Raw genomic sequence first — 24,535 nt, 5'->3', positions numbered from 1 at the left:
GTTATTGTTATCTAATCATCATTGCAAAGTCAATAAGCTGACATCATGTTAACCAGTGATACTCAGCCTGAATTGTCAAGCTCAGCACTGTCTTCAACAATGCCATGGCAATTGTAGAAGAAAATGACCTTTCATTTATTTGATGGAAAAAGGGATCACAGTTTGTATGGGGGAGATGGAATATGATAATAACATGAGCCCAAATGAACTAACGAAAGAGACAATTCCAACTAGGTGGGACCAGTCATGATGAATCTGTTTATCTGGATGCTTCTCAGCAACATACCTTTCTCAGTGTTGGTATGTCCTGTCATCATGCACCAGCACCTTTATTTATTATCAATACTGACATGCATATGTTCAGATAAATTAACATTCTCCTGTGACTCCTTTTTTGGAAACAACTTTGTAAGCCAGTGTGTGAACTGACCCACATGACCCCTTGTCTAAAAAAAGAGGCATAGTATTCCATTGGACTCTGACAAACATTGAGAAATGGCAGGTAAACTTTTTCTTTTTATGGAAACATTCATTGACCTCTATCTGGCATTCTTTCAGAGACACACAGAAAGGAGAAAAAATTCAATACAGGAAGAGCAGAGTGATGTAGGGAAAAGAGGTGTGTTAGAATTTGTCAGCATATATGAGTATTGGTAACTTGTGTAGTAAAAGTTCAGATCCAAAGAGTTATGAAAGCTTAAAAGTACAGAATTGGAAAATGGTAAGTTAATCATGGGCCTAATATAGGGGCAATGTGAACATGGTTTACATTTAAAATCCAATGAAGTGCTGGTATTAAGGTGTGCTGGGACTATATGACACCAATATTTCCCTCCCATTCCCTGACCAGAGAAATTACAGCCTAAATAATAATAGGAAAGAACTTATTTCTCCAGTTTAGTTTTGGTCATTCTGGGGTAGAGCAGCTTCCACATGGAGATTTTAGAAAATGACAGACTAGAATTTTAATTTGTCTCATTATGGCACATCTCACACTTGAACAACATTTTGAATGGTTTCCCTTCAGCTTTCTTATTTTGAGCAGATAGAACTTTCAGTGATGTCAGCACCACTGTTCTGGACGCCAGGAACTGGAATTTATAATGCAGGTCAGGCTAGTGATATCAGCTGAAAAGGACACAGTGCAATTGTGCTATGTTTTCCTTTACACTGGGATCAGGGAAGCCCCCAAGCCAGCACCAAGGGGGCCCCCAGGCATGTTTAAGGAAAGTGCCAAGCAACAGAATCAGAAGACCTCATTAGGGAAAGCGACTGTAGCTTGTATTTTAGCAATTCTGTTTAGAACGCCCAATCTCCAAATCAGCCTTTTCCAGGCACATTGCCAAATTACAGCAATGGACCATTTTTAAAATGCCCATTTAAAATAAGCCCCCTCGAATGCAGCACTATGGCAAAGGTCCTTCTGGCAGAAAGCCACTTTAGACATCAGATCACTCCAAGCATTATTTTAAAATAGTGCCCAGGCCTTTTAGTAATTCAGGCGTTGTTTCCTTTGAGCCCAGAAAATGTCAGTGTACTGAGAGCAGACATAAATGGGGTTGACCTGACCAAAAGCTGGATTTCCTTTCTCACAGATGTTCTCTTAACATGGATTGAGCCTTGAAAGTGTATATTGTGCCTTGTCTATCTGTCCGGATGGAATTTCTTCCCCTCATTTACTCCTTCACCCCATTCCCTCCAGCTTTAAATATTAAATTGTATTTGTAGGAGCAAGGAATAGGGAGATAAGAGGGAGGAAATACATGGTGAGTTATTGATGGTGAAACTCCTAAAAGAAAATAGGAAGAGCCTGTGCTTGATGCTATTCCTTTTATATGTAATAGCAATGGGGATGTCAGGCTGCCAGAAGTTGGCCAAAGACAGTTTAGAAATCATGGACTTTGGTATTGTGCAAATAAAGGCTCATAGTTTGTTAGAAGCTGGGGGACAAATAGCAGCAAAAGTACTGTTGTCTCTTATCCTGCAAGGCATTAACATAGCACTGGGTAGCTGGCATTCTGTTTCTAGCTAAGGACTTGGGGCTTTCTCAGAGATAGTGACTTTGCATATGATGTTTATTAGCAGTGCTCAGACAGTACAAAACAGGAAACTGATTCAAGCATTTATGTTTGTGGGAATGGTTACTTATCTTTTTGGCCACACCCTCTCTTCTTCCAGGTTATAATTCTACAGTCACCTGTATTGTTGGCTTTCCATTTTAAAAACCTCCTGTTAAGCCATTTCTACATTTTGTTAAAATAGCAAATTGTTCAGGGTTGTTCAGAGGATCAAATTCCATTAGGTCACCAGGTCCTTAGTCCTTAACCTCACATAGGATTGTTTATTAGTACAGTACAGACAAGGAAGTCATTGCTTTGTGAAGGAAGGTGGTGTGCTCCTATATGCAGGGCGGTTAACATTTACTACAACAAACTGTTGTATGTCCTCTCTATATTGGGGTCTTAAGACATTTTGTCCCTTTTCAAAACAAGTACAGTTAAGTTTTTTTCTTTTCTTTTTCTTTACTTTTTTTAAAATTCATTGCACACAAATGGGGTACAAGTTTTCATTTCTCTGGTTGTACACCAAGTAGAGTCACACCATTTGTGTAATCATACACGTATATAGGGTAATGATGTTTGTCTCATTCCATTATCTTTCCTTCTCCCCATCCCTTTCCAACATTCCTCCATTCTTCCCTTACCCCGTTCCCTCCCCCATTATGTATCATCATCTGCTGATCAGAGAAAACATTCGGCCTTCGTTTCTTTTTTAATATTTTTTATAGTTGTAGATGGACACAATACCTATGTTTATTTTATGTGGTGCTGAAGATCAAATCCAGTGCCTCGCATGTGCTAGGCAAGTGCTCTACCACTGAGCTACAGCCCCAGCCTCCAAGATATGCTTTTGTAATTCATTTATTTGAATATGTGCTTGGTTTTTAGGTTCTTTAAATATTGTTGAAACCCCTAAAAATTACTGCAGATGAAAATTCAGGTGGTAGCCAAGTTCCAGAATTTAGCTGGTTTGGTGCAAATAAGTACTAATTAATATTTTATGCAGACCTAGAGAGATTAGATGACCTGCCTCCTAGATCATATTGGTACTGTATTATTCCTTCTACTTCATTGAAGTATAACTGACATATAAAAATCCTTTCTACATCATTGAGGTATGTAATTGACATACAAAAGCTGCACATATTGGATGTATGCAACTTAATGACTTTGGAGATAAGTATGCATATGCCATAAATGCGTCAGTTCCTTCAAAACTTTGCCCCCATCTTCTTCATTTGGTATTTATTGTTTTCTGTTATCAGAACATTTAACATAAGATCTACCCTCGGCACAAATTTTTAAGTATATACGATATAACAAGCACTATAGTGTACAGTAAATCTCTAGGACTTTTTCATCTTGTGTATCTGAAACTTGTACCCTTTGACTAGTGGTTCCCTATTTTGCCCTTACTCCAGCTTCTGGCAACCACCATTTTACTCTCTGTTTATATGAGTTTGGCAGGATTTCCTTCTTTCTAAAGACTGTTTATACACATAACCCATCCATTGTATGTATATACCACATTTTCTTTATTCATTCAACCATCAACTTCCTTAGGTTGTTTCCAAGTGTCAGCTATTGTGAATACTGCCACAAATATGAAAGTGAGAGTATCTCTTTTTCTATTGTATCTGTCCAATCTAAACGTCAGTAGAACTGGTTCCTCCTTGAAACACTAAGGTGGGCAGAAGGGGTGGAGTGTGAAGAGGAGATATCGTAGGTAATGTTCAGGTATTTACTCCCTGTAGTTTCTGATGCATGACAATAAAAAGAAATTCAGTGTCAAAAATAGATTCTTTTGGGAGCAGTGGCACACTCCCGAAATCCCAGCGGCTCCCGAGGCTGTGAGTTCAAAACCAGCCTCAGCAAAAGCAAGGACCTAAGCAACTCAGTGAGACCCTGTCTCTAAATAAAATACAAAATAGGGCTGGGGATGTGGCTCAGTGGCAGAGTGCCCCTGAGTTCAATCCCTGGTACCCCCCCTCCCCCGCCAAAAAACAGATCATCAGGGCTGTAGTTGTAGTGCAGTGGTAAAGCTCTTGCCTAGAATGTGTGAGGCACTGGGTTCATATAAATAAATAAATAAAACAAAGGTATAAAAAATAAAGTATTTCTAAAAAACAGATTGTCAAACATCTGCTGGAAGAAGGAATAAAAATCTGATTCATGAGAAGGTCCATGGAGTCGCCTTTATTTACTCTCAAGTTTTTCCTGAAGGAAGAATTCTTTAGGTGCTTGATGTTCAATAAATCGTGACACATTTCCCCTTCTGCATGTCAACATTACAGAATTTTTAAAAATATTTTTTGTTGTCAATGGACCTTTATTTTATTTCTATGTGGTGCTGAGAATTGAACCCAGTGCTCACACACACTAGGCAAGTGCTCTACCACTGAGCCACAGCCCCAGCCCAACATTACAGAATTTTGGAGAAATTTCCAGCTTTATCAAACTCTGCAGCAGTGAAGGCATAATTGCATGTCATAGTGGTTGCTTTACTGCAACCCATTCCCTCTTCTCACTTAGGCTCATGCTCCACAACACACACACTCTCATTTCTCATGTGGAGACAAATCAGTTTATAAAAATACAAGGACAGTTTTCTCAACTTAAGACGTTCCTTCCTTTTGACAAGCTCAGAGGAAAGCCACACGATTGACCTGTACTTGTGTGACATCCCTTCCCACCTACCATTACCTTTGGCTGGAGTCCCTGTGGTGGTACTAACCTTCCTGCCAAGTCTTTGCCTGCTGCCAGAGCTCATTGAGTGCACCTGAGTAGCTCTGTCCCCCTGAGTTAATCACACCAGCCTTCACAAGTCTCCCAGTCCTCACCTTCCTTAGGTTTGATGTCCCAAGACACTGTCAAGATTCTGACCCTTCACTCCTGTCTCTGCCAGTAGTCCTTTGAAGGAACTGTGGCTCAAGGGAGAGCCTGGCCTTTTTGCAAAGGCTAGGTTTTCAATTAAATACTATGGTTTTATGGTGAGAGCAGAGAGCTCTGAGATTTCATCCTCATATCAGTAATCCCTAGGAAATGCACAGTATTGACCTTTTTCATTTATTTTGGTATAATTTCCATTTCATCATGACTATAAGGCACCACAGGCAATGTATTTCTGGGGAATTGTTCTTAGCAAGTAGTTGGAATCATTCAGCCTTTTGCTTTCCTCCTAGCATCTTACCCAATTTGTGGAGTTATTTTCCTGATATATCCAGTAGCCAAACAACTGAAGTATTAAATTTACTTAGAATTGAACCAAAAGGCAAAGAAAAAAGAAAAATAGACAAGTTACTTATCCATTGAGGCATTATTGCATAGTGACTTAATGGGTCAGCTCTGGATCCAGACTGCATGCATTCACATCTTGGTTCTTCTACTTATTAACCTCTCTGTACCTCAATTTTCTTATCTGTATAATGGAGACAATAGTATCTTTCCCTCATAAAGTTGTTCTGATAAGTATATGAATTAATTCACATAAAATACTTGAAACACTGCCTGACAGATGGTGAATGCTCCATGGATGCTACTTCTTTATTATACCTAAAGGCAATCTTTAAGTGCTATGGAGTATTTGCCCTTGAAGGAGGTAGACACAATGGAAAAAGCTCTGCACAGTCAGTCAGGAGTCTTGTGTTCTGTTGCTACCACCATCAAGCACACAACCAATCTTAGTTTCTGTTACCTCATGTGTGAAATTGGGATAATAATGTTTCCCTTAGCTACTGTTCGCACACATGCATGCACCAGTGCACAAACACACACTCACTTTCAGTGATAGAGAAGGAGGAAAATTAAATTAGAACACAGATTTTAAACATCTAAAATGACATGAGACACTTTGCATATATTGTTTGGTGACCTCTTGCTATATAAACTAGGTATATTTAAGCTGTAAGAGATTCTCAAACACACTGTACCTCCAGACCTATATGATATTTTATGCTTCTTAACTGAGATTGGTCACCTATTGCTTTATCACAGCTGACTATTGCAAGCTTTTAGGGCCTAGGGACAATGTCATTTGCATGTTATATTCTCAAGTCTGGCAGATAATGTGCATTTAGTAAATATTAAATTAAAAATATATTTTATAAAAGTACAGTCAATCTACTGAGACAGCTAAGCTGTCTCATAAATGGTTTGTAAATAGTTTTCTAGAAAGTGGTTTATGTTGCTGATTTCACATAACATGAGGGGCCTATGATTATTTTGGTTCCAAATAAGATGAAATTCAGATCTGACATGTGTCTCCAGAGATTGTGGTATGACTCAGCAGGAGAAGCATTGGCCCCACACCCTTGGGGCATGGACAGTCTCTGAGATTTACCTGGTATTTCATAAGAGAGTAGATAGTCTCACAGCTCTTTATCTGTTCCAAGGGAAAATAAAATTATTATATTATTATATATTATTATTATTATAATAATAATAAGTGCTTGAAGAATACCTGTTGAATAGATAAATGAATAAGGTCTTTGGAGGGTGTGTGTGTGTGTGTGTGTGTGTGTGTGTGTGTGTGTACATGTAAACATTAAACCAACTCTGATCTGATAACATTAACCATTCATTACTCATTACTGAGGGAAAGGAAAAGGAAAAAGTATCTTCCATTAACGTTGGGGAAGAGGAGTTTGTTGTTTTTGTAGTCACTAAACCTTTGGCTGTGAAGCACTTACAGAAATACAAAGTGCTATGGTAATCCTTAATAACAAGTTACTTACACAATTTTCCTCAATAACAATAGTTGCATGAACTACTGACAATTGACCTTTCTTAGGATACTGATTTAGTGTCTAAGTGGTTGAAGGGGGAAAGAAGAACAGACAAGAAAGAACAAGATTGTGTGAAATACACACATTAATTCTCCTAACAGCAGCAAAAAAGATTCCTAGGTGTTTGACTTTCTTTTTAATAACTAAAGGTACATTGATAAGGAGTACATGTATTTATTTGATGAAGGCACTATCAGAATGTTTGCATTTAAACCTTTAAATGAAGTCTTTCTGTCTTTATGGAGTGGAATCTTTCATTCAATATGTACTGAAAAGCTCATTTTTATTTTCCTAAGCTATGGTTAATGTTAGTAAGTGGTTAAGAGAAGGAAGTTTTTAGCCTTGATTATGACCATACAGTATGAAACAAAAGTTTCACAAGTTGAGAAAACAATGACCATACCTAGAATATGTCTTAGTGGTTTTTTGGTCTAGCTAAGACATATGCCATTGTTTTCATGGCTGTTAATAGTAATCCATGTCTCCTCCACATAAACTCTTTGGAAAAGGATGTTTTTTGGAGAAGAATTTTTAATGAAGTGAATTATTTGGGGAACTCTGGGATCTTTTTAAACATTTAACCTATGGATTATTGGAGGAACTGTAGAAATTTACTTTTTTGGATTTCATTAGTTTTTATTTTGTACAGAGGGAACTAAAGTTATAAGAATGGGACCCTGATGCCTCTGTTAGTGGGTATCGTTTCTTAACCATGGGAACCTTGAATAAGTAAAAACTTTCAGTCTACCAACAATTGGATGCTTCGGTGAAATCCTGGGAGATAGAGAATGAAAAACAGACCAAGACAATAGAAATAACTCATTGAAGTGATAGCCTGAAAAATGCTGGTCCACAAGATTCTTTTAGGTGAACTGGTTATTCTTTTTTTAATTTTTTAAATTTTTACGGACTACATTTTGATTCATTGTACACAAATGGGGTACATCTTTTTGTTTCTATGTTTGTACACAATGTAGATTCATGCCATTTGTGTAATCATACATGTACATGGGGTAATGATGTCTGTCTCATTCCACTATTTTTCATACCCCCTCCTCCCTCTCATTTCCCTCTACATAATCTAAAGTTCCTCCAATCTTCTCTCACCCCCACCCCCATTATATATCATCATCCACTTATCAGGGAAAACATTCAGTCTTTGGTTTTGGGGAATTGTTTTATTTCACTTAGCATGATATTCTCCAATTCCATCCATTTATCTGCAAATGCCATAATATGATTCTTCTTTATGGCTGAATAGTATTCCATTGTGTATATATACCACGGTTTCTTTATCCATTCATCTGTTGAAGGGCATCTAGGTTGGTTTCACAATCTAGCTATTGTGAATTGAGCTGCTTGGTGTGTCCACAATAAAATGGGTTTCTAAACTCATTTGTGTCTCCTGCAAGACAAAATTGTTCTTAGAATTAAGTTTTATCAACTTAAGAAACAAACTTTCATCTGAAGTACTCCTACATTGTTTTTGTTGCTGCTTTCCTGGTTTTTCAGAGGTATCACATTCCTAAATCCAGTGTGAAAACAGACGTATTCTGAGCCTTGATGAATGAAGCCAGACTTATTAGTACCTGCTTGAATTTAAAGTTGTGACATATGTTTGACCTTTGTCTATTTTTCTCTTTTTTTTGCAGTACTGTGAATTGAGCCTAAGACCTCACAACACTTGCTAGGCCAACACTCTACCACTTGGCTATATTCCCTTTTTAAATTTTATTTTGAGATAGTCTCCTTAAGTTACTGAGGCTGGCCTCAAACTTGCCATCCTCCTGCCTCAGCCTCCTGAGTAGCGGGACTTATAGGATTATACCACCATACCTAGCTAACATTTTTATGATGTGAAAAAAGAGTAAAAAGGAGGACCCTGTCAGCTGCTAGGAAAGACAGTGATGGGCTGCTAATGAGTCCCTGACATGGTCCTGGCTATTGATGAGTACAAGCATTAGTATAGTCGGTATACGAACTTATGAGGATATATTATTGCAATGACTTTTTGTCATAAAGTGATACATATAGCTCCTCTCTTTGCTCCTTCTTTTTTGTTTACTAACCCCTTATTTATTTGCATCCCGCCTTGTTCCCAAAAGCATTTAAAGTGCTCAAAAATGTACGTAATAAAAATGGGATATATTGCAACTTAAATACACAGGAATAATTAGGCAAATAGGAATATATAGGTAGGAAAGTAAGATGGAACTGGGATTAAGGTTCTAATACAAAATGAATGCATGAACTTTATTATGATTTATAGAGGTAGGCTATAAATTTGGCTCCAAGCTTTCTCATCATAAATATGAAGAGGGAAAAATTATGAGTTATATGTATCACAGTGTCCAGAAGGTGAAAGTAAACTAGTTGTTCAGGAAAGCTAATGGAGGGTAAATGATAGGAACTAATTGGGATAATGGGGCAAAAATGTGGTCAACTGTTACAGACTCATAAATTTTCTAGTGGTTAGGGATATTCACTTCTTAGTTCTGAAGATTCTTTGAATGAATCATTTTAATTGTCCTCTCTAGTCTATAATAGCCTAAGGGGGAAAATTATATCTATTTATCTATCTATCTATCTATCTAATGATACATGAAAATTTAGCTCATGAAAATTTTATTTTTTAAATTCTTACTTTTATTCATTCCTTTTCTCTGAATTGATAAAACTTGTGTTTAGAAGCCTATCATGTGAAAATTAAAAAGTAAGACAAACACATTTATAAGCTAGTCATGGGCCTGCACAAATGATTTACTTTTAATAACAACTTTTTTCTAAGTTTAGTTGATTCAAGTTAAATTAATGTGAACCATAAAAAGCCAGAAAAACCCAACAAAAATTGGAATAATACTTTTGCTTTCCTTTATGAACTATTTTTTTAAAAATGTGGGTGGGTCTTTTTTACAACCTAAACTTGCAGTTTCTATGTGGCTGAGTTTTAAAAAGTCATTCAGCATTCAAAAATAACATTGAAATGTGTTACCTGTTTGGGTGTTTTGGTCCATTAACTTTTTCCAGTGGTTTTTCCAATTAAAATTACATTGATGCCATATGGCATCTATTGTATGCTAAAACTCCCTAACTCTTGAAAGAAATGTCAAAGCAGATTGAAGGAAAAAAGAGGGAGTGACTTAACACCATTCAGTGGTTCTAGTCACTAGTTCCATCAAGAATTAATTTCCAAGGTCCAGGTTTGTTTTCAGTTTTAAAAATTAATACTCTGTTTAGAACAGTTTTAGCTTTAAAGAAAAATGGAGCCGATAATACAGGTTTTACATGCTTCCTTTTCCCTGCTCCGTTTCCTGCATTAATAACATTGTTAGCATTAGTGTGATATATTTGTTACAATTAATGAGCCAATGTTGATAATTATGAACTGAAATCCATGTTTACATTAATGGTCACTATTTGTGTTGTACAGTTCTGTTTTGAGAAATGCATAATTTTGTGTATCCTCCATTAGAATATCAAATAATATAGTTTCACTGCCCTCCAATCCCAAACTTGAGATATTTTCCCATTCTCTCTGTGCCCCTTCTCAACCCCCTGGCAACCATTAATCTTTTTAGTGTCTCTGTAATGTTTCCTTTTTGAGAATGCCATGTATTTGAATTATAGAGCATGTAGACTTTCATATTGACTTCTTTCACTGAGTAAGATGATTTGAGTTTCCTCCATGTCTTTTCATGACTTGATATCTCATTTCTTTCTAGTGGTGAATAATATTCCATTTTCTGAATGTAACACAGTTTATTTATCCATTTTCACCCTGAAGACATTTTGCTTGCTCCCCAATTTTGACACTTATGAATAAAGCTACTATATAAACATTCATATGCAGGGTTTATGTGGATATGAGCTTTCAAATCAATTTGAGTTGGGTCAATAACAAGGAGCCCAATCACTGGATCACAAGGTAAATGTATGATTTAGTTTTGTCAGAAAGTGCTAAACAGTCTTCTAAAGTGACTGTACCATCTCGCATTCCCAATGAGAATGTTTGTTCTCTGCATCCTTGCAGAATTTGATATCATTGGTTTTTTGACTTGTAACCATTCTCATAGCTATGCAATGGCATCTCATTATTATTTAACTTGCATTTTTCCTAATGAAATATGACAGTATTATTTTTATGCTTATTTGCCATCTGTTTATTTTCTTTGCCAAAGTGTCTTTTCACATATTTTGCCCATCTTCTAATTGGGTTGCTTGTTTTCTTCCTATTAAATTATATGTCTTCTCTGTACAATTTGGGTATAAGATTTATCATATATGTACTTTTCAAATATTTTCTCTCATGGTATGACTTATCTTTTATGTTCTTGACAAATGCTTTTCTCCTTATTTTTTTAGGACCATAGAATAAATGTCTCTAATTTTAATAAAGTTTGATTTATCAATTTTTTAAAAAAATTCATGGATAGTACTTTTAATTTTATAGCTAAAAACTCATTGCTAAGCCAAAGACCATCAGAATCTTCTCCATATTATCTTCAAAAAATTTTATAGTTTTGAATTTTACATTCAAATATTGAATCAATTTTGAGTTACTTTTATAAAGGTGAAGAGTCTGTGTGTAGATTAATTTCTTTGCATGTGGATGTTGTTATTCCAGCATTATTGTTGGAAAGACCATTCCTTCCTCATTGAATTGCCTTTGCTTTTCAGTTGATTATTTTTGTGTGTAGGTCTATTTCTAGGCTCTGCCTTCATTAATCTATTTTGTTATTCTTTCACTAATACCATCACATCCAGCTTACCATAACTTCAAAGGAATTTTGAATTTAGATCATGCCAATCCTCCAACTTAATTCTTTTTCAGTGTTATGGTATCTATTCTGGTTCTCTTGCTTTTTCACATAAAGATTAATATTGATAACCACAAAATAACCTGCCAGTATTTTTGATTGCAAGTTCATTGAGTCTATTAATCATATTGGAAAGAAATGACCTTTTAATAATGCTGGGTTTTCCTATCCATGAACATTGACTATCTTTTCATTTACTTAGATCTTTGATTTCTTTCATCAGAGTTTTATAGTTTTCCCTATCTATACAAACTTAATTTTATTATCTTGACTATTGCATTACCTAGGACTTTAAGTACACTGTTGTGTAGAAGTGTTGAGAGAGGAACATCCTTACCTTGTTAAGGATGATTATTAATTATTGATTCGCCTTCTTTAATAAATATAGGTCCATTTAGCTTATCTATTTCTCTTTGTATAATCTTAGTAGTTTGTGGCTTTCAAGAAACAGGTCCATTCCATCAATTTTACCAAGTTTGTAAGCATAGAAAACAATGTTTTCACTGTATCTCACAACTTGTATTGTTAAACAAATTAAATTTTTTCTTAATTTTTTTTGTCCAGGCTGGGGATATAGTTCAGTTGTTAGAGTGCTTGCCTCAGAAGCATAAGGTCCTGGGACCAATCCCCAGCACCACAAAAAAAAGCAACAACAACAACAACAACAAAAATTTTTTTCTCTCATGTGGGGTTTTTGTTTGGTGTTTTTGTTTGTTTATTTGTTTTTTAACTTTGCTTTGTGGTGCTAGGAATAGGATAGGCTGTCATGTATACTAGGCAAGTGTTCTACCACTAGCTACACCTGGAACACCCATGTGTTATTTGCAAGTGAGTGGAAGTGGTCTGTTATTATTATTACTGATTTGTAGTTTAAATCGATTGTGATCTGATAACAATCTTTTTATAAGTTTTGTGCTTTAAAATTTAGTAAGATGTATCTTATGGCCCAGAATGTGGATGTTCTATGGGTGCTGGAGAAGAATGTATATTCTGCTGTTGATAGATGAAGTGTTTTATCAACATCAATTAGATCCAGTTGATAGATGGTGCTATTCAGGGCTAGCATTAGGTTTAGGGTTAGGTTTAGAGTTAGGCTAAGGAGAGCGGTAAGAATGAAGGAAAGAAGGACTGTGTAGAGGGAAAAGAGGGGTGGGAGGGGTGGGGGGAGGGGAAAAATAAAATAAACATCATTACCCTATGTAAACGTAAAAAAAAAAAAAACAAAAAACTATATTCTTACTAGTTCTCTGCCTAATGAACTTGTTAGGTACTGAGAGACATTGAAGTATACAACTATAATAGTGGATTTTATATTTCTTTGTACAGACCTACCAACTTTTGCCTCACATATATTGTTAGTTGCTACACTTTAAGGATCATTATGTCTTCTTGGAGAACTGACCCTTTTGCCATAAAGTAATGTCTTAATCCCTGAAAATTTTCCCTCCTGTATAGTGTGCTTAGTGTGAAATTTATTTGTCTACTTCAGTTTTTCTCTTTTTCTTTAAATTGATTTAGATCATTTTTTGGTACTGGGGATTCAACTTAGGGGCTCTTTAACCACTGAGCTACATTCCCAGTCCCTTTTATTATTTATTTTGAGACAGGGTCTTGCTAAATTACTGAGACTGGCCATGAAATTGTGATCTTCCTATCTCAGCCTCTTGAGTTGCTGGGATTACAGGCAGGTTTCACTGAGCTCAACTAGATTCAAACATTTTAACTGATACATAAAACAAAAATTGTACATATTTGTGGGGTACCATGTGATGTTTCCATGCACATATATATTGTATGATGTTTAGATTAGGTTAAAAGCATCTACCTCCTCAAACATTTTTTATTTCTTTATGGGGAAAACATTGAAAATTCTTTTTTCTAGCTTTTTGAAATATACAGTATATTATTGTTATCTATAGTCACCCTACTGTGCAGTAGCACAGCAGAACTTCTTACTCCTAACTATAACTCAGTACCTGGTAATAAACGTCTTCCTATTTCTCCCTTCCCTCAACTGTCCCTAGCTTTTAGTAAGAACATTCTACACTTAACTTTTTATATTCCACATGTGAAATTATGTATTTGACTTGCTGTGCCTGCCTTGCTTCACTTAACATAATGATCTCCAGTTCTATCCATATTGTCGTTAATTACAGGATTTCATTCTTTTTATGGCTGAATAGTAAGTACTTCATGGCATATACATACCATATTTTCTTTATCCATCCATCATTTGATGGACACATAAACATGGGAATACATAGGTCTGTTTGTCATACTGATGTCCTTTCCTTTAGATGTTACCTAACAGTGGAATTGCTGGATTATATGGTAGTTCTATTTTTAATTTTTTTGAGAAACTTCCATACTATTTTCCATAATGACTATACTAATATATATTCCCACCAACACTGTTCAAGTCTTGTCTTTTCTCCATATCTTCACCAGCACTTGATATATTTTGACTTTTATATAATAACCATTCTTACTGGGTTAGGGTGATATTTCATTGTGGTTTTGATTTGTTTTCTCTGATGATAAGTGATATTGAGCATTTTTTATGCCTCTTAGCCATATGCATATCTTTTGAGAAATGTATATTTAGATCTAATGCCCATTTTTAATTTTTTTTTTGTTTTCATTTTGCTATTGAGTTGAGTCTTTTATATATTCTGGATTTAAACTTTTGTCAGATAGAGAGTTTGCAAATACTTCATCCCATTTTGTAGGTTGTCTCTTCACTCTGTTGATTGTTTGCTGTGAAGAAGGTTTTTACTTTGATATAATGCCATGTGTTCATTTTTGATTTTGTTTCCTGTGCTTTGGAGTCTTGTCCAAAAAATCCTTGCCCATTCCTATGCCCTGAAGCATTTCCTCTATTTTTTCTTCTAGTAGTTTCATAGTGTCAGGTCTTATATTTAAATCTTTAATCTATTTGAGTCATATTTTGTAACTGGAGAGAGACAGTGTTCTGGTTTCATTCTTCTATATGTGGATATCCAATATTCCCAGCTTGTATATCGAAAAGATTCTCCTTTTTCCAGTATGTGTTCTTAGCACCTTTATAAATAATCAGTTGACTGCGAATGTGTGTACTTACTTCAAGGATCTATATTCTGTTCCATTGACCTGTGGTTCTCTTTTTCTGTCAGCACCATGCTGCTTTGATTGTTACAGCTTTGTAGTATATTTTGAAGTCAGAAAATGTAATGTATTTTGCTTTATTCTTTTTGCTCAAGATGGCTTTGGCTATTGGACGCTTCGTGTGTGTGTGTGTGTGTGTGTGTGTGTGTGTGTGATTCCATACAATTTAGGATTTTTTTCCCCAGTTCTTTGAAGAATATCATTGGTATCTTGATAGGAATTACATTGAATATGTAGGTCCAATTTTGGTATTAGGGGCATTTTAATGATATTGATTCTCTCTATCCATGAACATGAGATGTCTTTACATTTTGTGTATGAATGTATGTATGTCGTTTTTAGTTTATTTCATCATTATTTTACAGTTTTAAATTTATAAATCTTTTACTTCTTTGGTTAAATTTATTACTTTGTATTGTTATAAATTTATTGCTTTCTTCATTTCTCTGATAATTTTCTATTGGTATATAACAGTGCTACTGATTTTTGTATATTGATTTTGTGTCCCGCAAATTTGCTGAATTAATTTTATACTTCTTATAGTTTTTTGTTGAATTCTTTGGGGTTTTCTATATATAAGATCATGCCATCTGCAAACAATGACAAGTTGACTTTTTATTTTCCAATTTGAATGCCCTTTATTTCCTTCTCTTGCCTGATTGCTGTGGCTAGGAGTTCCACTCCTTTGTCAAATACAAGTAGTGAAAGTGGGCCTCATATATCATATATGGCCTTTTTGATATTGAGGTACATTCCTTCTATATGTAATTTGTTCAATATTTTTATCAGGAAAGGATGTCAAATTTTATCAAGTGTCTTTCTGTGTCTATTGAAATGATCATATTGTTTTTGTCCTTTATTTTATGGATGTGGTGTATGACAATTTGATACACAAATTAATTTATCTCTAGTGAACTATCCTTGCATCTATGGGATGAATTTCACTTGATCATGTTGAATAACCACTTGTCTTCTTTTCTTTTGGTACCAGGGATTGAATCCAGGGGCACTTAACCACTGAGCTACATTCCTATTTATTTATTAATTTATTTATATTTTGAGACAGTCTTGCTAAGTTGCTAAGTGTCTTGCTAAGTGACTTAGACTAACCTCAAACTTGTGACCCACCTTTCTCAGCCTCCAGAGTTACTGGGATTACAGGCATGTGCCACCACTCCTGACTCTGAATAACCTTTTAATGTGCTGGTTGTTTGGATTCAGTTTGCTAGGATTTTGCTGAGGATTTTTGCATTTACGTTCATTAAGGATATTGGTCTGTAACTTTTTTCCATTCTTTTGTCTTAGTTGTGTCCTTGTCTAGTTGTGGTATCAGAGTAGTTTTGGCCTCATAGAATGAGTTTCGAAGAATGCCCATCTCTTCAGATTTTTGGAGTAATTTAAGAAGAATTGGTATTAGTTGTTCAAATATTTGTTAGAAGTCAGCAGTGAAGCCATCTGGTCCTAGGATTTCATTGGATAACAAAATTTTTATTATTAAGTCAACCTTGTTCATTATTGATCTGTTCAAGTACTCTATTTCTTCATAATTCAATCAGTAAGGATTATGTGTCCATGTATTTACCCATTTCTTCTAGGTTATCAAATTTGTTGGCGTATCATTGTTCTAATGATTCTTTGGATTTCTGTGGTGTTAGTAGTAATGTTTTTTCTTAATTAGTGTTAGCATATTATATCTTTTTTATTTGTGTCATTATATTTAAGGTGTGTTTCCTATCAATAACATAAAGTTGAACCTTGTTTTTTATATCTACTTCAATCTTTTAATTTATTTTTAAGCCATTCATATTTAAGGACATAATTAGGCCTGAAGGTATAGCTTAGTAGTAGAATACTTCCCTAGTGTATGCAAGGTTTGATCTCCTGCACTGCAAAAATAAAGAGGATAGGAGTTGGGGGAAATTGATGAAGTTAAATTAACATCCACCATGTTCACAATGGATTTCTATTCATTGCACTTGCTCTTTTTTATTGTTATGTTCTGACTTTACTAAATTTTATTTGTCTGAGACAGGGTCTCATTATGTTGCCCAGACTGACCCTGACCTCCTGGACTCAAGTGATTCTCCCATCTCCACCTTCTGAGTAGTTTGGGACTATAGGTTTATGCCACCATGCCAAACTTCTAAATTTTTGTTATTATTATTAAATCTTCCTCTCTATCTCTTCCTTCTCTAGTTTTTATGGAACATTTTTATTAAGTTCACTTTTGCTGCTATGCTGGCATATCAATTATACTCATTAAAAATTTTTATACAACTATTTTGTGTCTACTTTCATATGACACACTATTACTTCACTGGGATTGTGTCATGTAGTATTCTCAATTCCTCTCTCTCACTCCTTATAACATTTCTGCCATTCATTTTATTTACCCATTTTATTTATTTACAATTACTAAGTACATTGTTTCTAAAATTACTTTGAACAGTGATAGATTAGCTAAGAAAGAAATAGAAAAATTTATTTACTTTCATTTATTTCTCCTTTAACACTCTTTATGTAGTTCTGATTTTCTGGTCTACATGGATTTTCCTGTAAAATGTCTTTTAATATTTCTTGCAAGGTAGGTTTACTGATGACAAATTCCCTCCAGTTTTGTTTGTCTGAGAAAGTATTTGTTCTTTACTTTTATAAGATAATTTCACTGGACACAGAATTCTAGGCAGATGGGATTTCTTTGTTGCAGTACCTTCAATATTTCACTTTACCCTTTTTGATTTCATGGATCTGATAAGATTGATGTAATTCTTATCCTTATTCCTCTATAAGGCGACCCCCAGCTTCTTTAAAGATTTTCTCTTCATCTTTGGTTTTCCGTAGTTTGAATATATGCCCAGCAGTGATATTTTATTTTAATTCTGCTTCTCATTCTCTGAGCATCCTGGATCTGTGAATTATATCTATCATGAATTTTGAAAAATTTGTGACTGCTATGTCTTGAAATATTTCTTTTCCATTTTTTCTGGAAATACAGTTACACATATTTTATACCTTAAATGTTGGGAATTCTTGGATTTGGTTTTAGCTCTTCCTTTTTTTCTCTCCCCATTTTAGTTTGGGATGTTTTTATTGACATATCTTCAAGCTCACTGATTTTTATCTTGGTTGTTTCTAGTATACTGATAAGCTTATGAAAGGTATGTTTCATTTCTGTTTTAGTGTGTTTGATTTCCAGCATCCTTTTGGTATCTGTTGGAGTTTTCATCTCTGTTTAAACCACCCCTCTGTTCTTGCATACTCTTCTTCCTTTAATACCCTTGCTACATTAATCTTAGTTATTTTAAATTCCCTGTTTGATAAATCCAAAATCTGTGCCATATCTGAATATGGTTTTGATAATTGCTTTCTATTTGCAGACTGTGTTTATCTTGCTTTTAAACATGATTTTTAGTTGCTTGTTCAAAGAAAATTTGAAGTCATCAGGCTTTTCTTTTTCTCTTTTTTTTTTCTTTCTTTTATTTTGTATCAGGGATTGAATCAAGGGTTACTTTACCAATGAACTGCATTCCCAGCACTGTTTTATCCTTGAGGCAGTATCTCAGTAGTTGCTTACTTGTGATCCACCTTCCTCAGAGTCCTGAGTCACTGGTATTACAGGTGTATGTCACTGTGTCCAATTAGAAATTAGATATTTAATATGAAGTTTTATGTTAATCTGATTAGAAGCTGGGCTGTTTAATACTTGCTGTTACTGTAAGTTCCAGAGGCTTCAGTTTCCTCTAGTGCCCTCTTAATTTTTTTCTCACTTATTTATTTTAGGTTTCTCTAAAAACTCTCTCTCTTAAATAGGATCTGTGTCTTGTAACCCTCTTAGTTATAATGTACTATTACTATATTTTAGATTTATTGATCAGGTGTTAAGGGGAAGTGTCTACAATCTTCTGAGTAATCTCAGTATTTTCATGTTCTAACTCCTTGAACTGTGACTTTCAGAAATTTTACTTGAGCTAGGTAGGACAGGAAGTCTAGAGGATGCTCAATTGTCTAATTACCCTTCCTCCAGTTATGTCAAGATTTAGTAAAATTTTATCTCCCATGAAGAGGAAGCATTCGTTATGGAAAATTATCGTGGAATATTTAAAAATTACTCCCTGCCCAAAAAACAAGATTTTTCTTGGATCTTCACTGTGAGAACTTTGTCAATTCTTGAGGTAAATCCCATTCAAGTATGACCAATTCCATAGGTCTGGGACCCCAGGAAGTTTTAATCCTCAAACTAGTCTACACTCAAGCTGTAGTTATTTATAAAAATATTTGTGTACCAACATTATATTCAGGCCCTGGCCTTTAACTGGAGATAATTACCTGTGTGAGTCACTTAACTTCTCAGCCTCAATTTTCTCACCAGAAAAATAAAAGTAATTCCAAACATATAAGGTTATGTCAAAGCTGAATTAAAGGACAGATATGAAAAAGTTTACCCCATATCCTGGAATGCCTTGCGAGTACCTCATAAATTTTAGTTTCCTTTTTTCATTAAGCTACCTGTGCTTGAAAATAAGAACTATTTTTAGTTGAGTCAGTTGAGAGGCATTTATCCTAGGAATATAAAATGTTGTTGGGGTTGGGCTGTAGCTCAATGGTAGAGCACTGGCCTAGCAGGCATGATGTCCTAGAGTCATCCCCAGTACTAAAAGAAAAAAGATGGAGACAAGAAAGTAAAAGAAAAGCAATTTCTTCTTACAAAATATTTGCCATTCTTACAGTGTAGGGAAAACTTCCTTGAAAAAAAATAACCTGCTTCTATAAGGACTTTCTTATTCTACAGGGCTTGAAAGAGATTCCATGGTTCATTTATTCTTCTCTTCTTCCAACTCCACATATACTGTCCTTATTTTTTTTTATAAATTCTCAGTCTACTTCTGAAAAGGTCCATAAAAGAACATCTCCTCTGTCTGGGTGTGAATGCAGCAACATCAGCACCAAATACTAAGCACAGTCATTTTGCTACTGTAATAGGCTATATGGCCTAGAGGGTAGGATAAGAAGTTATTGAAACACTTAAGGAGAGATGATAGCCTGATTGTACACTTCATCTGTCAAACTATATCTGGAGAATCCTGTCCTTTTTTGAGCTCTGTAATTTAAATGAGGACATTGATAAAACTATAGCGTGGCCAAATATTGAAGACCAGGAGGGTGACGGGGACATCTGGAAATGTAGAAACCTTGCTATATCAGAACTGTGTATTAACTCAGTTTATTAAACAAATTTATATACAGCATGTATATTTCTATATTGTAAAAAAATTAGAATATATTCTATTCAATGATTTTACATCATTTGTTCCAATATTGCCTGGACATATATATTGACTGTGTCCCAGGAAAGAGACAGAGATAAACCTCCCCTAGCTGAAGTGTACATTATAATCTGACCAAAAAATCAATGGACCAAACTTCCTTATGGTTATTTTAGCCCTTGGCTTCATTTTATGAAACTTGAAGTTGCCTAGAAAAGTTTCCCTTTCCACCTTGTGTTGGTTATAGTGTTGATCCTATGTGTCCCCCAAGAGCCTTTGCTTGAACACTTATATATATTTTTTATATGTTTATATATATTATATATTTATTTTATATAATATTTATATATTATATATATATATATATATATATTTTTTTTTTTTTTGCGGTGCTGGGGATCGAACCTAGGGCCTTGTGCTTGTGAGGTGAGCACTCTACCGACTGAGCTATCTCCCCAGTCCGAGCACTTATATTTTGATCTGTTGTCCTGTGATATAGAAGTAAGAAGGTTGGGCAAAACCCAGAGATGTGCTAAGTGGATTCTGATCTATGGAATTTGGAACAAAGAACATGTGTGAGTTTGAGTTTTGATATGGGCCCCCAGTTCTTTCTCCCTACCATATGTATTCTTTTTTTCCTTTCTGCAGAAGAGTTCATGATCTTTTGTTATTTTCTTTTCCTATTGATTCAGTAGTAGTAGTAACAGAAACTTAAAGAAGAGGTTATTGACAGAATAATGTATGGGATTTCCCTACTATATATCTTGTACATTAGAGAATAAATGCACTGTGTACTTCAGATAAAATTTGCCTTGTAGAGAATATATTTTTTAGTGCCTTGGATGATTGAGATCTACAGGGGTTGCATCTCTGCATCACTCTTTTTTCTTCTCTTAACTTCACAATGCCCCAAGGCAAAGGTGAAAGTGCCACTCTGCTTTACTGGTCTTTGGGCTGCAATTTTTCCTAGTACATTTCTATTCAGAAACAGAAAAGCTAATGGGAAAATAATGAGTTTAAAATAGAACTTTTTACCAAAGTTTTTGAGAATGTATATTGGCTATGGGTCTGAGGACACTGAGAGTGCAAATGCCCCAGGAGAAACTAGTTTGTGCTGGTTACTTCTGCTTTGCAGGTGTGTGACCCTGTGGACGTCCTCTCACTCTGCCAAGACTCAGTATTATCATTTGTAAAATGGGATTATAATACCAAATGTGCCTATATGAATATATCACAAAGAACCCCACTATCATGTATAATCATAATACACTAATAAAAACATTTAAAAATTGTCACAGAAAGGAGCTGTCATAATATACTTGCAAAAGTTTTGTACACTCTAAACCATATATCTTGTAAATATGTCTTTTTTGTTTCTTGGCAGTATTGGGGTTTGAACCCATGGCCTTGTGCATGCTAGACAATCTACCACCAAGCTACATCCCTAGACTTTAAAAACCATTCTTTAAAAATTTTTGACACAGGGTCTCACTAAGTCACTCAGGTTGGACTCAAACTTATGATCCTCCCACCTCAGCCTCCCAAGTAGCTGTAACTATAAACTTTATCTGGAATTACAGACTTGCACCGCCATGATCAGCATCCTTGCAAATATTTCAAAGACAAGAATGGTGTATCATTTATCTCTATCTAACTTGTACTTATATACCCTCCAGTACCTGGCACAGAACCCAATATATAATAAATTATTGCTAAATGAAATTAAAATGAATAAAACTTTTAAATACCAAAATTTCTGATGATTTTAAAGAATCCATTGTCTGATTCTTTGTATTGGTCTCACCCACCTTTTAGGGCCAAGGATTGAGAATAAAGTAGTATGCGGCGCTAGGAAGATTGTAGTACCATAGAAAAACATTTTAAGAATTGCTTAATGTTCTAAACAAAAAAAACAAATGAACATGCAGTAATTGATGGAAAGGATAATGTTTCCACAGGGTCCCACAGGTGCAAAGCAGAAGTGATCAGCACAAACTAGTGTCTCCCCATGACAATTACACTTTAGCTGCCCTTGGACCTATAACCAACACATATTCTCAGAAACTTTTGTAGAGAATTAAGTTCTATTTCAAACTCATTGTTTCCCCAAGTGGACTTGAAAGCTCTACAGAATTCAACTGGCATCTGTTCAACATTGCTGGGCATGTCATAAGCCCAAGGGAAGAATCTAGGGAGCATGTTCTACCTTGTGAGGGATCTAGGGCAGATGGTGGTGACACAACCTAGAGCTCACTTGTGCCACAGATGACTGAAATGTTGGACTAAGTGATCCCAAGGAACTGCTGGAGTGCAGTCCCTCTAGTAGTCTGAAAGTGGTAATAATTTGATTTTTCAAGGCTCATGAATTGGCATCATTTGGAGTACATCTGTTATGAACCTTTGCATTTTGGAAGGAATTGAAAGAAAGTACTAAGTTAATTTTAAACTTCTCAGGAAACTTGGGTTTTTGTTTGTTTTTAAACTCTCATTTCTTGAAAAAAAAACTATTACTGCAGTTGTCTTTCCTTCCCTTATGTAAGCACATAAGTGATTATTTGGGATAATTTATGTCTAGAATGTGTCGGTTTGGAGAAAATGAAATGGTGATATTACTACTTTCTCTCATACCAATGACACTAATTGGGCCTTATGCCAATGGATTGGGATAGCAGATGTAATCATGAATTCCTGGTCTCTGTAGAGTAGATAAGGCTTCCAAGTCATGTGGAAGCTGAACTTACCAAGGAAGCTTCAGAGTTATCTTTCCAGATGTTCAGCTTGCAATTATTTTCAGTATCAAATATATAGATAAGTGCGTGGATTGTTTTTCCCATACAGATACCCTTTCAGTGGATAAATTTCATTTCCGGGTCTGGCAGTCTGGCAGATAGCTCCCTTTAAAGCTATCTGGAGAAAATCTACCAAAAATGATGAAATTCATGATAACTTTTATTCTTGGCTAATAACTTGCCTCTCCCCCAGGGCTGAACAGGCTTAAATTGTTATGTGAGTTTATACAGTATGTGGTTTGTTGTCAAATATTTATCTCTGCCTAAAAATGAAATGTCCTGAAATATAATTTCTTTTTAACTGAATAAATCAGTGAGAAAGAAAAATAATTTCTCATTTAACCAATTTTTAATCAATATTTTCATGAAAGGCTGAAATGTTAACTGAATCGCGGCTTTTGTCATTTGAAACGTAATTTGTGTGTTTAAGAATTTATGTGCACATCAGAGTTTGGACATGATGTTCAGAAAGGAAAATTGATTTATAGGAGCAAACAATTGCAGGAGTAGAGGCAATGCTAGAAATGAATGCGAGTCAATTATTTAAGGCAAATGGGACCTTAATCACCACAGCAATAGAGAAATCTCAAATTCAATTACACCCTGGATTTTCATGCTTTAATTTGTGGGCATTTCTTTATCTCTTATTTTACAGAGGCCTTTGAAATTGTTGTTCGCCATGCCAAGAACTATACCAATGCCATGTTCAAGAATAACTACCCAAGCCTGACCCCACAAGCTTTTGAATTTGTGGGTGAATTTTTCACAGATGTGTCTCTCTACATCTTGGGTTCTGACATCAATGTGGATGATATGGTCAATGAATTGTTTGACAGCCTGTTTCCAGTCATCTATACCCAGCTAATGAACCCAGGCCTTCCTGAGTCAGCCATCGACATCAATGAGTGCCTCCGAGGAGCAAGACGTGACCTGAAAGTATTCGGGAATTTCCCTAAGCTTATTATGACCCAAGTTTCCAAGTCATTGCAAGTCACTAGAATCTTCCTTCAGGCCCTGAATCTTGGAATTGAAGTGATCAACACAACTGACCACCTGAAGTTTAGTAAGGACTGTGGCCGTATGCTCACCAGAATGTGGTACTGCTCTTACTGCCAGGGACTGATGATGGTAAAGCCTTGTGGTGGTTACTGCAATGTGGTCATGCAAGGCTGTATGGCAGGTGTGGTGGAGATTGACAAGTACTGGAGAGAATACATCCTGTCTCTTGAAGAACTTGTGAATGGCATGTACAGAATCTACGACATGGAGAATGTCCTGCTTGGTCTCTTTTCGACAATCCATGATTCCATCCAGTATGTCCAGAAGAATGGAGGCAAGCTGACCACCACTGTGAGTAGTCTTCAGTGGATTGGGCTGTACTGGTGGGGGTGGCCTGTCTAGTAGCAGGTGCTGATAGATAGAAGTGAAAAAATAAGAGGGTGGACCATGATAACAGATGGACTAAATGACCTCACAGAGCTAGGTAATGTGTTAGAACTGCAGACTATGGAGTCATAAAACCTAGCTTAGAGTTATAGCTCCACCCACTTCCTTGCTGTGGGACATTGGGGAGCCATTTTATGTTTATGAGCCTCATTTTCCAAATTCATGAAATAGGGATAAAAAGAATATCTTCTTTATAGAGAATAGCATGTGTTAAAGCACTTAGTATCTGTC

The 24,535-nt window shown here is 35.5% G+C and overlaps 1 protein-coding gene across 1 annotated transcript in view; it reads left to right on the top strand.

Moving 5' to 3' along the window:
* Positions 1-24,535, top strand: part of Gpc3 (glypican 3) — a 415,144-nt gene that overhangs the window by 195,292 nt on the left and 195,317 nt on the right. The window contains exon 3 of the mRNA XM_047535930.1: positions 23,514-24,208. Coding sequence (XP_047391886.1) covers positions 23,514-24,208 — 695 coding nt within the window. The remainder of the gene's footprint in view (positions 1-23,513; positions 24,209-24,535) is intronic.

This window comes from Sciurus carolinensis, chromosome X, assembly GCF_902686445.1.
Source record: "Sciurus carolinensis chromosome X, mSciCar1.2, whole genome shotgun sequence".
Taxonomy (NCBI): Eukaryota; Metazoa; Chordata; class Mammalia; order Rodentia; family Sciuridae; genus Sciurus; species Sciurus carolinensis.
This window is presented reverse-complemented; position numbering and strand designations above follow the sequence as displayed.